We start from the raw sequence: 17,242 nt of genomic DNA, 5'->3' as shown, positions 1-17,242 counted from the left end.
CATTAAAATTTTAACATTTTATTTATATATATAATTAATAAAACAGACCATGACACCAAAGTTAGTTACTCTAAGTGTCTCAAACTTAATAAAGTAGTATAGATAAGTAGACTAGGCAAAGTCACCTTCTTGAGGTGTTTACCCGGTTTGTGGTGCAACTTATGATTGTTTCTATTTTTTTTAAAAAAGGAATTAAACATGTGTTTATATTTGCACAAATCTTATTTTATACTTTAATTTATTACCGTATAATTGGTATGATTAACAATACATACTTCGAGTTTTTAAGATATTAATAAAAAATAATTTGTTCGAGTACCAAGGTTAAAAAAATGAAAAATATGAAATAACTTTTGTCAATGCTAAATATGGGGGACAAAGAAGAAGAAGCCAGTATTGTAATCTATAAAAAAAATTTGGAGTAAATGAGTTTGCGCATGTTAATATGATTGGGTGTAAGATGATATGTTGTTAGATATAGAAATTTATAAATTTAATAATTCGCAAGCTTTCGAAGTTTAATATTGTTAGTAGTATATTGTAATATGCAAAAAGTTTATTGATCATCTTATTTAAAAACTGATTTAGCTAACCATATTGAATGATCTGAATCCTTATCTTTTGGTTGAAGCTATATGTATTTTGATTACAATGGTTTTTATTTTCTTTTATATTCGTAGTTACATAATTATTATTTCATGTTAGAATTGCGCTAAAAAAATTAAGAATTGTGAAAGTGGAAGAAGCCTATAGAATCGGAAATAACAAGGAAAAAAGTTTAGTAGGGGTTAAAATAAGAGAAGATTAACTACTTGCCTTAAATTGAAAATGAAATATATGTTAATTTTAAACCTAAGTAGAAGACAACTCTAAAAACAAGTTATTAGACATTTGAAAATAGAATACCCATATTGAATGCATGGAAACGACTCTAAGGTCTTTACACTTAATAACATTATGGATGTTGATTGATTTATGAACTTGGTAGCTAGCATCAATTTATATATTAACTGTAATTTGATCCGTTAAACAATCGATAAGAACAGTACCAAAGCTCGAGATTAATAAAATAAATCCGAAAACTTATCAATATGGAAATGATAGTAACGGCTATAAGGTTATTAGATTTAAGAATCAAATTGATAGATTTATGAAGTTGGTAACTTTATTTTTTTAAGATATGAAAACATTAATTCGTAGAACAACTGATTAAAATACTACAGTGAGGGACTAATAAAAGAAATTAAAGTATATGAACAGAGTTTATTCGAACTTCGTGATGAGAAGAAAGTAAAGTTCAATATAATATAAATAGAAGAAACTTACAGAGAAATGGTTAATGTAATTAAGAAAAAAGAAGCAAATACATAGAATTAAATGAAATGCAATTTTCATATATGTAGGTTTGATAGAGCACAATCTAAAGCTCTAAATAGATTTATACATATGTTTTACAACTAAACATGTTTTAAACTACAAGATAACTGGTTTATTATTCATTTAAAGTATATATTGGTTCTAATGGATATCATTGATATCTAATTTTGTTTCAATATCAGTTGCACGGTTTAGTAGGAGAGAAAGTTTGGATTCCATTTTAAATATTGTTAGTAAGATGACGGTTCATACTGGGTTAGAGTAAAATCTTATTATTATGAGATGGCCCACTAAAAAATTAATGAAGCTGTGGGTTACTCTTGTTCAAAGGTCGTTGCACTCATAAAGAATGTTTGCTTCACTAAAGTAGCCCTTGTTTGTTGTCGCCGGGGATAAAAGAATGTAAACACGGCGAAACACCGACCTCAAAAAATTAGATCCACTTCATGTACTGATTTGTGTACTAAATGGAAATTATTGTTGACAAGACACACTAAAGAAAAAACAGTTCTTATGATAACTATTTCTAGTGAACTGTACGTTTCTTTCATTTGACCATGTTTAAATTCCTATTTTCTTTTATAATTCAGTCTCAAAGTACCTTCGCAATCATATTGGAATCCTGATAACAGATTGTCGTATTCCGTTGCATCATTATTGCTTAAAAGTAAATTAACAACCATTTTTGGAAAAACCAAGATAGATCATATTTTACAAGGTAAAATCTGTAATGTCCTAGATTTTATATCATATTAAGCAAAGATTGTTGAAGTTGAATTGATATAATTATAGACGGGCTATTACGAGCTCAGATTGGCCAAACAATTAAATTATTCAACTTTGGGACAGAAGTGTTGGCGCCCGAACGGTAAAGATCGACCGCCCGAGCGCCAGTGTTCATCAAATATATGCCGCGGGCAGAAGATGTGGCGCCCGGGCGGTAGTTTTGACCGCCCGAGCGCCAAAGGATGCATTTCGATAGTGCTTGGGCAGAAAAGGTCGCGCCCGAGCGGTACATTATTACCGCCCGAGCGCCGACCAAGCCACAAGAAAAGCGTGGACAGAACCTACCGCGCTCGAGCGGTAGATTTGCACCGCTCGAGCGCCGCTTAAGAATGGAGAAAAGTGTCACGTTTCAAAGACATGCAAAGTTTGGATATATATATGTTATACGACAATATTTGTAATCTCAGAAGAAAAGAGAAGCTCAGGAAACTTTCGAAAAATCCTTACGCCTTTATATTTCAATCCGTCCGTTAGATTTTAAATCCGACTTCGGTACCGTGTTCCTAGCAACGTAGGCTTCTATTGGACGTAAGTTTTACTACGTTTTGATATGTTTTGAAATTATGATGTTGTTAGAATTGAATACACGTCATATATGTTGTTCTTGACATATTAGACAGCGTAGAATCGAAGTCAGATTAAGATACGGATTGAATATGGAATTGTTATGAACTTCGGAATGAAATTGACTAGAATTGATATCAGATGTGTATCGTGGTTGATTGTAAATGATTGGAATTGGTACAGACTGATATTGGATTATCAGTATCGCAAGACTGTACTGTTGTACTGTCAGAATTTGATAAAACAAAGATGTTGTGAATTGATTAGAATATTGATACAGAATATATTGATATGTCATTGCAAGATTGAGTAGTGACAGACCTTGTGTTCGAGACTTCGACAGATTCAGAAAGACAGCAAGAAAGGTATAAATAAATGTTGATTCGGGATTGCACAACTCGAGTTAGGTTTGACTTGAGTTTCCCTAAATCACATACTTTATTTTATTGCATAGATATTTGCAGATTATCAGATTGATATGTTAATGGATGGACTTAGAATAGGGTCAGAGTCCGAGTCTAGGGCAGACAGCCTAGCTAGGGCAGAACCGCCGAGTCTTTTTCAGAACCGATAAGACTCTAGACTTACGGTGTATCGAAGAGCTTCAGATGTAGATCGACGTCTATCTCAGACACATTCGATACAGCATACCAAAGTCTAAATTAGATTGGGATCCCTAGATTTGAGATAAGATAAGATTAGATCACGAGTCATTGATTCATGTAGTCAGATTAGACACATGTTTTGATGTTTGTTTATGTTTTTATATATGTTTTATATGATTGCATTTAATACATTGTTTATACTGGGATATTTATATCTCACCGGAGTTATCCGGCTGTTGTCTTGTTCGTATGTGTGCATGACAACAGGTGGTACAGGGTCACAGAGGTGAAGACAGATCGAGATTAGAGTGGTGATACCGGACTTGGACTAGAGCTAGGGTGTAAACACTTGATAGTAGTTGTTGAACCTGAGTATGTATGATTGTATATTTTATCAGATTTATACTTTTATACTGATATGTATAGGAGTTGGATTCCATTACCTTCCGCATTTAAAAAAAAAAAAATTTAGACCCTGTTTATCTTAATTGATTTAGTCCCAATGATGATTAAGAACATGATTAGCGTCCGGGTCCCCACAAAATCCATGTAAGTTAAGACTTCGTTTGGTACGTGTGATATGATAACTAAATGATTAATAATTAAAGTTATTAAAAAATGAGATATATTGATTAATAATATGGTGGGACAAATAACATGGTGTTTAATATGATTTTAAAATGATGGATTAATTTTGTAAATTTTATTGGAATGACCAAAATGCTCTAAGTGCTAATTACATATATATTCTTAAAATAATTGGATCGATAATTAAATATTTATACTTTAATTTACATTTATTAAAATTAATTTAAATATATTTATTAGAAATTAATTTGTAAATATGCATTTACTTTAATAATTAAAATAGTAATAATATTTTGAATGTTAATGTTAAATAAAATTTATTAATAATTACATTATTATTGTTTTTTTAAATAATTATAAATATTCTTAAAATAATTTGATAGGTAATTAAATATTTATAATTATAATTTATATTTATTAAAATTAATTTAAATAAATAAACAAAATAAATTATAATTTAATAAATATTATTTTCATAAAAAAATTAATTAACAAGATTAAAAATTTATAAAAATTTAATTTAAGATAGATTTGTATTATAATTTATTTTCTTGAAAATGATTTAAAATAATAAAAATATATGAAATTAAGGGTATTATAATGAATATACAATTTTATCAGGATCACTATTCAAAAATTATACATTATCACACTTTTTGAGAAGGGATATTTAATCACACAAGTAATATTAATAGTGTGTGCTTTCAATCATAATCAAAGGCTTGCAGGCTAAATAAAAAATGAACCAAACACGAGATAAGAGATGATTATTTAATAATCATTCTTTTATCATGGCTACAAACGTAGCCTAAGGGTACAAGGTAATTAGACAACAAGAAGTACCAGGAAATGCTGACCCATTAGCTTACACAACTGCTCAGAAGCCTAGAAACACAAATAATCATAATTAGACAACAAGAAGTACCAGGAAATTTTTTTAATTAACCCCTAAAACTTTTAAATGTTTGCAATTTTGCCCAAACGTATCCGAAAAACGTATCCACGCTGTATCCATGGCGTGTCCTCGTCGTGTCCAAAACATATCCGGCTGGTCAACCTTAAACAAAGTCAACGATACGGATTTTGAGGTATCCGATACGCGGACGCGTGTCGTATCCTTATTACTTGTCGTATCCGTATCCGATACTTCAAAAAAAAATTAAGGTATCCGTGCTACATATCTATCAATATATAATGATGATAGATGCTGAGCCAATACCATTAAGAAAGCATTGCGCTAACCTTCAATCGTAAAACAGAAACAAGTGAGAGAACTGGAGAAGTGGCATCCCATGTTCGAACAGATCCATCTTGATGTCTTCCTATATACATCTTCTGAAGCTTATTTGCAGCAGTAGACAGATGACAAGGGAACGCCACCAGTCAGAGGCCACGGCGAACCCCTCTCGGTGACTCGGTCAACACGTCATCCTCTTGTAGCTTGGCAGGGGCAAACTGTCTAATGGAACAATAATTGGTATCTAAACGAAATGAAGAAATAAATTGAATGTACATCATATGCTGGATTTCAGTACCTCTGAAAGTTCACAGAAGAAACTCCTATCTCTACCCATCAAATAAAGCTTTCCCACGGTCATATGTGGTTCCACAGTGGGTATTGCTGAATGATACTGAAATGCATGGACTGAATGATTATGTCCTGTCCCAGGCTTGAAGATAGACAAAGAATCAAAATTGTAGAAATGCAGTTGTCCTGGGTTGTTCAATATAAATAATGAAGTTGAGCTATAGTTGTCAGGTTCATGAGCCTTTGGTGTTATAATTACATCAGCAATTGATCCGTGGGGCGTAAGGTCAGCACGTTCTACACACTTCAGTTGTACTAACCCAGCAGACCATTCAATATTGAGGATCTGCATTAAAGAGAAAGTTTCATAAAAAAGACATTATGTGACTGCGAAGCTTCGACACTCAACAAGAAAGCACCAAGATATTAATAATAAATTTAACCCATGTAAAAATAAGTTTCTGGATTTAAGTTGAAGTCAAAACCAGTGTGAAATTATTTTTCAGAAACACTGGCAAACATCTCTATTAGAACCAGTATGAGCTGTGCCGTTTCTTGAACCTCTTCAATTATGTGAGATATTTCATAATCTTAAAACAGAGCATTGAAAATCTAAAACATGGTGACAATGACTATCCAGTTTGTGCTCGTTCAGTGCATGTTAAATGATGGAAGTACACACATGGAAGAAGCTTATCAGCGGAAATCACGATGATAGGTTGATTTAAAAATAAGATAATTAAGATGTAATAAAACGAAATGAAGCGTGATACCATGCTCTTGTTGGAACTAATATCAGGCTTATTATTGTTATACAATCTCCCACGGTCATCAAATGAATCCAAATTAAGTATAAATTTACAACACCCCTATTGCATTGATATGTGTAACAGATGTGACTGAAAAAAAAGGTCAGACTGTGCAACTTCATGACTCATTCTAGTGACAACCCCTCCTAACTTGAAGAAGGAAACAAGATGCAGCTATAGCATTGCAAACATAGATTAGCTGGTCGATACCAAGTACCCTTTTCCTTCGTATAAAAAGAATAAGCAATTACGCTCGCAAAAGAAGCCAAATATTGGTACAAATGAACAACATACGGTCAAGGCTTCTTCAGATCCTATGACTTCACCAACATATGCAAAAAGTAGGCCGATCAAATTGAAGAGAAAACACCGAGAATGTAACAAAGTAAATAAAAAAACGAAACAAAAGCAAGAGAAGAAAAATAAACAGCCAAAGCTTTCGGGAACACCGCGAAGAAGGATCGAAGCCGAAGAAATCGCCAGCAGGTGGAAAAGGTGCAAGGAATGAGAAGAAAAAAGTAGGCCGATCAAACTGAGGAGAAAACACCGAGAATGTAACAAAGTAAATAAAAAAACGAAACAAAAATAAGAGAAGAAAAATAACCAGTCGAAGCTTTCCGATCCCAAGAAGAGGGGACACCGCGAAGAAGGATCGAAGCAGAAGAAATCGCAAGCAGGTGGAAAAGGTGCTAGGAACGAGAAGAAAAGAAGAACGGGAGAGGAGGTAATGCTGCATCAGTCCCGTTTTGATGCCCTTATTCTTATTGTTGTAGTGGTGGAGAGAGAAGCTTATTACATGTGTGATGTTGTTTACCGGCAACCGTACAAAAACAGGCTCAAAAAAACTTATGCATGCTTTCGTATAAGTAGATATGAGGATACTTTTTTTTTAACACATTCAAATAAGATGTTAAAAAAGTGGGGTAATTTACTTTTTAAAAACAACTAAAATTTAATTTCTTGAAAATTGAAACGTCTCCTACCTTTTTTACTTTAAAATTCTACCAATTTTTTTTCATACATACTTTCGAAATTCACCATTTAAAATAACGTAACATTTCTATTAATCAAAATAATTTAACATTTAAAATCTCAAGTACATAAAAATCCCTACATCGTTAATTAACACATTCAACTTCCATCTTTAATATGATCAAACTAACTTCAAAATAAAGCATAAAAATCTTTAATTAACACAATCACAAAATATTTAAAACTTTGACTATCAAACTAATGCGGAAAAAATAAAGTCCCTCGAGAGTGTATTGCTGGATTCGATCAACTCAAGCATCAGTGTCTCCCTCAATATCACCATCACCTGCAATATTCAAACCTAGTGAGTTTAATGACTCTGCACGTTCTAAACATGAGTAGCAAATAATACTATAATGTTTAAAATTAAAATGACGTAATCCAATTACATGCAAATCTAGGAAAAATAGAAAATATATAATTAAATTATTTTAAATGTTTAAATAGATTATGATTGGTATGTTTATATGGTTTTGAAGTAGTTTTATACTTAAATGCTTAAAATGTATTTTAAAAATGTTATTCGAGTTGTAATCGAGGAAAGGAGACCGATGACTGAAAAAATGGAAAATAATTTTATTAAATAATTGTTTTTAATTATTTAAATTAAGGTTGACGCTTTTTGTTATTTTTGAAAATAAAGAATTTTGAGGTGATTTTATATGTCGAGACGTAAATTTTATTGGTATTCGATTTTCAACAAAAAATACGAACGTTTTGACAACTCGTTTAATAATTTCACGAACTTTCCTAAACAAAATAATTTTTAAATGTACAAATGAGCTTATTAGGCCTAGTATAGCTTTCTAATGGGCCAAACTTGCAAACTTATTATTTATTAAATAATAAAGCCCAAACTCCCTACCCCATCTTTTATCAAATACACGCCCACATCCTTAAACAATTCACAAGTACTCTTTTCCCTCACAAATAACACACGCACACATAAAGCATCAGCACGGGAGTTTCGGTTTTCTCGAGGAATTCAGCCCAAGGTTTTCTCGTCGCCGTTCTTCACATCATCAACGGATTTTCATGCGTTAAATACGCAAAGACATGCTATAATTCTTTTTTTTCTCATCTATCACACCATAATATGAAATTTTTTATGGTTTGCATGAAAAACAAGTTTCCATTTTGAATATTTTAGTTTTTTTGCATTCATGGATGTTTAATACATGATTTTTGCATCAAAACTTGATATTTAATTGCATGAAGGGGCTGCCATGATTAGGGGTCGTTTATGTTAGAGTCCTAGGATGCACGGTTTGAGGCAGCACCAAGCTAAGAACCAGATGGAACTGATTATTTCATGTATTATCACCAAGGGTTTGGGTATGAGGACAACCATGCATGGCTTGGCTTTGGCTCGACCAGGGCTGGGCTGGGATATGGTCGGGTCAGTAGCTAGTCGGCTAGGGAAGAGTCCAAGCGAACAAGGACCCTTCCCCAAGCTACTCGAGAGTGACAGAAGCACAGGAAAGGTCGCGGATAGGGTCATGGGTCTAGGATAGGTCGGTGAGGATCCTGAGAAGGTACACGAGGGGTTGAGCTTGAGGGTGAGGGTCATAGTTGGGCTGCGAAGAGTCCTAGTCTAGTAAGGTTTCTCGGCCGCAGCACTCACCTGGTGCAAGGAGCTTCGAGCGGGCTAGGGTCGAGTCCTAGGGGTCCAGTGGGTTCAATATGGTCCGGGGGAGGTCTGTCAGAAGTTGGACCAAGGTGGCTCAGGCTTGGCTCGTGGAAACCGGGAGTTTGCTCATGGGTTTTAGCTTAGGGTTCGGCCTTAGGGTTTTGAAATGGTTAAGTTTTGAAACATGGTTCCACGGGGGTCGAATCATTGTTCACGAGGGCTAATTAAAATTAAAAATTCAATGTTTAAAATTTAGGAATTTTATAATAAAATTTGAATTTAAGTCGGGATTAAAACACATTAAGAATTTATAATTAAATAATAATCAGAAAACCTCGAATTTAAGCTAAATAAAAATATGATAAATTTAATTTAAGCTTAAATAATTATTTGGGATGGTCTAGAGTCAACAGAATTAAGAAAAAGTCAAAATCGTAAAATTTTACGTCTTGGGGTAAAACGGTAATTTTACTCCTGAAAATTAGTAAACATCATGACAGTGCTCTGAATGCTGTAAAATATGTTAATATGATTATTTTAGATATTTATGGAATTTTATGATAAAACGTTAACAATAAAAGATATGTTGCATTTTTGGTTTAAAAGTAAAACAATTTCTTTAGTTTTTATAAAGTGATGAGAGCACGAAGTGTTGAAGGAAGTGAAGTAATTGTGGCTAATACGATGATATGATAATAAGATAGACTTAATTTAGTTGTGGTGATGAGAATCAAAATCAGTAAGAATAGCAATTACCAGAAGTCAATACAAAGCAGAAGCTATCGATTCGCTTTAAAACAGTACTTTAGTTAGTACTCTACGGCTTAGAAAAACATAACAGCTTAGAAGAACAGAAGGGCTTAGAAAATTAGAAGCAGAACTAAGCAGAACTTGGCTTCATTAGAACAGTAATTAATGGCTTTTACTCGATCATCTCAATCTTAAATGTTACCGTTACTTTATCAAGTACGAGTATTAAATGCTTCATTAATGTTGAACAAAGTCATTTAATACGCATTACCTATTTTGGTATGAAACAAGACTGGTTGTTTTGTAGTCTTTTCGTAGGAACCTTTTTAAGCAATAAAGCTATTTCTAATCAGAAGTCAAAGAAGCCGTTTTAATTATAGACGTTGGATTCAAGTTATCTATATATATGGATCAAAACCATTTAAAGAACAACGCTGATTATTTTATCAAGAAACATATCATCTATCCAACGCTATTTTGAGCAACCGCAAACCAATCGTTATCTTCCAAGCTCAAATTGCAGAAAAGCAGTACACGCTTCATATATTACATCTGATCTTTGGAAATCATTTCATACTGCTGTTTCTTCACCTCTTCAAGCAAAACACTTTACGATAATTTTCGAAGAAGATTTTGTAATCTGGAAAAGAGTCTTTTCCAGAACCTTGTTGTATTGAATTATATTGTGTTGAGTTAATAAGAATTTCAGTAGGCAAAAAATAAGTCCTGCTGAAGTGGGTGTGCATAAGTGAGTACTGTAAAATCCAAAGTCTTTTAGTGATACCTTCTGGAAACAGAAGAAGGGGAGACGCATAAGATTTTATCTTCTGTTGGAACTTTTCAAGTTCGCAATCTTGATTTTGATGATAACAAAACTTGTTAATTGTGTTACTAATGATCTACCTTAGTTGTGCAGCATCTAGGATCACCTACGAGTTGTTTACATCGCAAAACTGAAGACCCAACTGATCGCTCAAAATGAATCAGTTCAACTGGCTACGTCATTTGAGCAGTACAGCTGATTGACCAGTTTATAGGTAATTCAGCAGGAAAACCACAGAAGCCTGGCCAGCCGAAAGAGTGTTCAACTGATGAAGAAACCCAGCTGATCAGTCCAACTGAACGAGTGTGAAATCAGTTCCACTGATGAGTCAACTGATTTCACCAGCTCAGTTATGGACGATGATAGATTCCTTCGAGTGGATTCCAGCTGTGCGAGAAGGTACAAAGCCATTGTCCAGTCAAAGGATAATAATGGATTTTGCATCAGAGCATTAAAGACAAAACACTTCAGATGGACAGTCAAAAAGACGAGACACATAGTCCAAGAAGACGATTCAAATGCAACGGATACAATTAATGAGTCTCACTGTACGATCAGCCTCTTTCCGCTATATGAAGAGAAGATCAGTGAAGACTCAACAGATATAGTGGTGAGACATTCTTGAGAGTGAAAAGAAAAACATAAAAGGGCACGCTCAGTTGTAAATTAGCTTATCGAAGCATTTATGTCCAGAGAAAATTATTCATCTTGATATCTGCTTAGTTTAGAAGCCTTTTATCCCTCAGTGTGTGAGAACGTTTATGTTCAGTTCTCACATACATTCACTCTCAAAACCACCCAAATACAGTCTTGCACAAAGACGTTAAACTTGTGTATGTAGTCTTTCTCACATAGATGTTAAATAAGTGTTGACTGAAAGTGTTGTTTTCAGTTGTAGCTAGGAGTTCAGTTTAGGCAGTAGATTAGTTCTATCTGAGTGGGCTTGTATACGTAGTTGAATAAATCAAAGTCTTCTAGTGTATCCTATCCGTGGAGATAGAAGGGGTGACGTAGGAGCAGTTCAAGTCTCCGAACATCCATAAACATATCTTGTGTATTTAACTGATTAACTATCGCTTTAAAATTGTTTTGATTAGTTAGAGTGTTCGTGTGTTCAGTTGTTACCATAACTAAAATACAAGAATGCAAAAACTAATATGTGTTCTTTCAGTTAGTCAGTTTACACAAGTTAAAATATTTTCTAACATTTCAGTTTTCTTTACGAAGGATTACTTCGAGTTTCTTCTTCTTGGTTTAAAACCAAACTCGATTTAATTCATCGGTGTTAATATTCTTAGAACACGAGCTATTGAAGCTCTTTGAAGGTTGTTGTGTGCAAAATGCCTTCGAAGGCGCAAACACACACGATCCATCATCTTCGAACTTCCAGAAACAACTACTGTTCTACTGCCTACTGTTATTACTGTTTTCACCTTACTCCATTGGATCGTTTTCGCCCTTATATTGGTGATCTGCTGGACTTATGCTTGAACAAGAACAACTAAAATCTCTAACAGGATTCTAGCATCATTTACAAAAACTATCTTCAAAGGAAAGAGTTTATTCACCCCTCTCTCTAAACTCTACATCGATCCCCAACAAGTGGTATCAGAGCAGATTTCTCTTGTTCTAAAAATTTACAACAGTTATGTAACATTTTAGCAAGGTTCCCATGTTCTTAAAAGAAGACTTTGATGACTGGAAGATCCGGAGGCAAGCTCACCTTGCAGCTCAAGATGATGACATGTGGTATGTCATCACAGATGGTTCATTAAAGATTTTAAAGCCTAATACAGTTGTTGCTGTTACTGATTGAGCGCCACAAATGGTTGAAAAACCAAGAAGCGAATGGACTGGCGAAGATAAAAAGAAAGCCAATCTCGACAACGTCGCGAAGGACATTCTTTATAAAACTCTTGCTAAGAACACTTTCAGCAAGATCAATATGTGTTCTACCGCGAAATAAATTTGGGAAAAGCTCATTCAAATATGTGAAGGAAATGAGCAGACGAAGGAAAATAAACTGTCTGTAGCAATGCAAAAGTTTGAAAATCTAAAAATGAAAGTTGCTGAAACTCTAAATGAGTTTGATGAACGGTTCAGCAGCGTGGTTAATGAACTAGCAGCCCTTGGGAAAGAGTATGGCAACAGGGAAATAGCACTCAAAGTAATGAGAGCTTTGCCCAGGGAATGAGACGTTAAAACAATGGCCATGAGAGTCTCTAAAGATCTAAACAAGTTGGAGCTACATTACTTGCTTGCTTACTTGAAAGCCTATGAGTTCGAGCTAGAAGTGAGAAGCGGATAAGAGCCCTCCACAAATCTACCAAGCAAAGCTCTTGCTGCTACTACTACTGTGGCTGCTACTGCTACAGCTGTTCCACTAGCATCACCTTCTTCCATTATTGAGAGAACTTCTGAAAAGACAGCTGAAAATATCAGCAATGATGCTATGTCTCTCTTTATGAAAAAGTTCTCCAGATTCATGAAGAAGAATCACCGAGCTTACCAAAGCCCTAATCGGAACTTCAAGAAGGATTCACCACCTGGTGATATGGCATGCTTTAACTGAAGAAAGATTTGTCACTTTATTGATGATTGTCCAAAGCCCAAGAAACATGACCAGAAGAAGAAGGAATACAAAAAGAATGACAAGAAATTCAGAAGAGACCGCAAAACGATGATTGTTGAGGAAAGCAAGTCTAAATGAGCGGATTCTAGTTCTGAGTCCTCTGACTCAGAAAGTTATTCTAGTGAAAGTGATGTAGAAGAGATCAAATGTCTTATGGCGGATATCAAACCAACCTCGACATCTGGAGAGGTACTAGACTTTGACTCTGACGAATTTACACGAACTGATTTAATTAAAGCAGTGCATGACATGGTAGGAGAGTACTCGAGACTTTCTCAATCATTCGATGAAGTTAAGATTGAAAATCTAAACTTAAAGGATCAAGTCAGTAAGTTCACTTGCTTAAAAGAGAAGAGTTGCAATGATTTAAAAGTTGAGATGAGTAAGTTGAGAACTGAGAATGAAATAGTAAATGCAGATTACCCGACAATGAGATCTGAAAATCAGAAGCTGTCTGTTCTGGTAAATGCATGGAATAAGTCGTCTGTTTCATTGAAAAAGATGCAAGAATTGCATAAGCAATCCGGAGACAGAAATGGTCTCGGATTCAGCAATAATGAAAGCATTTCTGAAACCAGTACCAAGCCAGAACTGGATACAAGCAAAGGGAAACATTCGCTTTGTCAAATCCAATGTGGTATATGAACCAGAAGTACCAACTGTTCGAGTTGAAAGGAATGTAGGTCAGACGAGCAGAAGAAAGCATTATGGTCTAGGTTATGTTGAACCTAAGAAGAGAGTTCACCAGAGTTCTGGATCCAACAGAGGATTCAACTCAGGATGACAACCCTCCAAGATGCATACTGTTAGAAATAACAGGCCTTCTGTTACACACACCTCTTTGGATACCCGAAGTACAAGGTCACCAAGAATTGTACAAATGTGGGTCTCTAAAGGACTGACAAGGCTTGGACCCAAATAGATATGAGTACCAGATACTAAAATTTGTGTTTGCAGAAACAGAAGAAGAAAACCAACATCTGCAATTCTACATGGTACCTGGACAGTGGTCGTTTCAGACACATGACTGGACAAATGAATCTACTTTCAGAAGTAATGAGTTGTGCTGGACCAAAGATAACTTTTGGGGACAACTCAAAAGATAAAACCGTGGGTAAGGAAAAGATTATCCATGGTAACGTAACTATTAATGATATACTCCTGGTTGAGAATCTTTGCTATAATTTGATTATTATTAGTCAACTGTGTGACAATGGTTATTCTGTGGCTTTTCAGAAGCACACATGCACAGTTAAAGATTCTGTTGAGTTTGCTGTACTAACTGGAAAGAGAAAAGGCAACACATACAAAGTTGCATGGAACTTAGATCATGCTACTGTTCCTTCATGTTTAGTTGCCTCTCTTACTGATAAGCATTGGCTGTGGCACAAGAGATTAAATCACCTGAATTTCAAGACAATCAATAATCTCAAGAAGCGGAATTTAATTGATGGTCTGCCTGATATTAACTTTTTTAAGAATCATGTTTGTTCTGCATGTCAACTTGGCAAACATGTGATATCTAGCTTCAAGAACAAAGGTAGTAAATCAACTTCAAGGTGTTTGGAATTATTGCATATGGACTTGTTTGGTCCAATCCCTATCATGAGCTTAGGGGGAATGAAGTATACACCTGTTGTTGTTGATGACTTTTCTAGAGTTGCATGGGTAATATTTCTGACTAGAAAAGATCAAACCAGTAGTCTCCTGATCAAACTTCTGAAAAAGATTCAAAATGCAAAAATCAATTTCTATCATTAAATTAAGAAGTGATCGAGGTACTGAGTTTACTAACAAGATTCTTGAGTTGTATTTAGATGAACAAGGCATTCATCATGAATATTCAGCTGCCAGAACACCTCAACAAAATGGAGTAGCTAAGAGGAGAAACAGAACTCTTAAAGAAGCTGTTAGAACAATGCTAGCAAATGCAGACATCTCTCAGAGCTTCTGGGCAGAAGCAATCAACACCACATGCTATACACAAGACAGAACCATGGTCAACAAGAGGCACAATCAGACTCCATATGAAATATGGAAATGGAGTAAGCCTAGTGTATATTAATTTCATGTATTTGGTTGCAAATGTTTTGTGCACAATAACGGTAAAAACTATTTGACTGCATTTGATTCAAAATCAGATGCTGGATTTTTCCTTGGTTATTCTGCAGTAAGCAAAGCTTTCAGAATCTTCAATAATAGAACTCTCAATGTTGAAGAATCTGTTCATGTTGTCTTCGATGAAGACAGCAGTGCTCCTGAAATTTCTAATATGTCAAATTTGAGTAACAGATTAGACAGGATTCAACTGGAACTGGATAGTGAAGACGATGCAGAACCAAAAATCAAAGATGTCCAAAATCCAAAACCAGACATTCCTCTGGTAGAACCAGTTTTTTAGACATTGGACATACCAGAAACAGAAGTGAACATTCCAGAACCTGCTACTGCTTTGGCTAAACCTATTTCGAATACATCAAACCATGAAGAAATTTCTTTAAACCCTTTCGTTTGGAGAAAATCACATCCTTCATCCTTGGTTATTGGAAATCCAGCAACTCTTTTGAGAACCAAAAGGAAAATGATTAATGAATATATGCATGATGCTTTCATTTCTCATGATGAACCGAAGAAAATTGAAGAAGCTCTTCTGGATCCAAGCTTGATCGAAGCTATGCAGGAAGAATTGAATCAATTTAAAAGGAATGAAGTTTGGTTTCTAGTACCTAGACCGACTCACCAAGCTGTAATTGGAAAACCGGTGGGTATTTAGAAACAAGCTAAATGAAAAAGGCACTGTGATCAGAAATAAAGCAAGACTGGTAGCCCAAGCTTTTTGACAAGAAGAAGAAATAGACTATGATGAAACCTATGCACCAGTAGCTAGGCTTGAAGCTATCAGAATATTTTTAGCCTTTGCTACTTTTAAGAATTTCAAAGTTTATCAAATGAATGTGAAGAGTGCCTTCCTAAATGGTCTACTACAAGAAGTGGTCTACGTGGAACAACCTCTAGCTTTTACTGATCATTTCTTATCACATCATATATTCAAATTACACAAAGCCTTGTATGGTTTAAAACAGGCACCTAGAGCGTGGTATGACACCCTCTTACAATTCCTTGTCAATCATGATTTTACAATTGGCATAGTAGACAAGACTTTGTTCACTTTAATCAAGAATAAGCACATTCTATTAGTGCAGATTTATGTTGATGACATTATCTTTGGGTCAACTAACCCCAAACTGTGTGCAAAGTTTGCCAAATTGATGCAGTAACAATTCGAAATGAGTATGATGGGGGAATTAACATTCTTATTAGGACTATAGATCAAACAACTTGATACTGAAATTTTCATAAATCAAGCTAAGTATACCAAGGAACTACTGAAAAGTTTGGTATGGAAGCATGCTCTGCTGCTTCCGCTCCAATGAGCTCATCTACCAAGCTTGATAAAGATGAAAGTGGAATTCCAGTAGAGATAACTCAGTATCATGGTTTTATTGGCTCACTATTGTATCTTACTGCCAGTAAACCTGATATTTTATTTGTTGTTTGCATTTGTGCAAGATTTCAATCTAACCCCAAGCAATCTCATTATATTGCTGTGAAACGTATACTGAAGTACTTAAAGGGAACTCAAAATGTTGGCTAATGGTATCCCAATGATTCATCTTTCAATCTTATTAGATATTCAGATGTTGATTATGCAGGTTGCAAACTAGATAAGAAAAGCACAAGTGGTTTTTGTCAATTCCTTGTTTATTTACGCAATCAATAAAAGCGGTAGATAAACAAAGACATGTCAAAATGTTATTTTTAATTCATAAAACCAGAAGCATTACATAACGTTTATCTACTATCAGCAGATTGAAGTACTTCAGTGCAAAGTACTTCAACAGAAATCTAACTAAGGACTGCTGGGATCCCCTCTCTTTGGATGATTGTGGTTGTGGAAGAGGTGATTCCACAGTTTAGTCCTAATAATTTTGAACAATCTAACTGATTGTTCATATTATAAACTGGGGATTTTCTTTCAAGTCTTAATATCTTGAAATAGGATGTCTTCAAACATCTTGTTACGAGACGCTGGAAATTGCCTCTAGATCTCTTCTGCT

At 34.7% G+C, this 17,242-nt stretch overlaps 1 protein-coding gene across 2 annotated transcripts; it reads right to left on the bottom strand.

The window, feature by feature from the left end:
- Positions 1 to 4,781: 4,781 nt before the first annotated feature.
- LOC140824670 (uncharacterized) lies at positions 4,782 to 7,014 on the bottom strand. Of its 2 annotated transcripts, XR_012116433.1 has the most exons (4): positions 6,862 to 7,014; positions 5,456 to 5,794; positions 5,163 to 5,375; positions 4,782 to 4,805 (listed from the first exon to the last, which is right to left on the bottom strand). XR_012116433.1 is itself a non-coding variant. In XM_073186219.1 (3 exons), the coding sequence occupies exons 1-3, from the start codon at positions 6,991 to 6,993 to the stop codon at positions 5,304 to 5,306; spliced, it is 543 nt and encodes a 180-aa protein (XP_073042320.1). In that variant the 5' UTR covers positions 6,994 to 7,014; the 3' UTR covers positions 5,146 to 5,303. The 2 variants fall into 2 exon arrangements, 1 of the variants encoding a protein (XP_073042320.1); XM_073186219.1 differs by lacking the exon at positions 4,782 to 4,805 and having other exon boundaries at positions 5,146 to 5,375.
- Positions 7,015 to 17,242: the final 10,228 nt, after the last annotated feature.

This window comes from Primulina eburnea, chromosome 2, assembly GCF_022965805.1.
Source record: "Primulina eburnea isolate SZY01 chromosome 2, ASM2296580v1, whole genome shotgun sequence".
Classification (NCBI taxonomy): Eukaryota; Viridiplantae; Streptophyta; class Magnoliopsida; order Lamiales; family Gesneriaceae; genus Primulina; species Primulina eburnea.
This window is presented reverse-complemented; position numbering and strand designations above follow the sequence as displayed.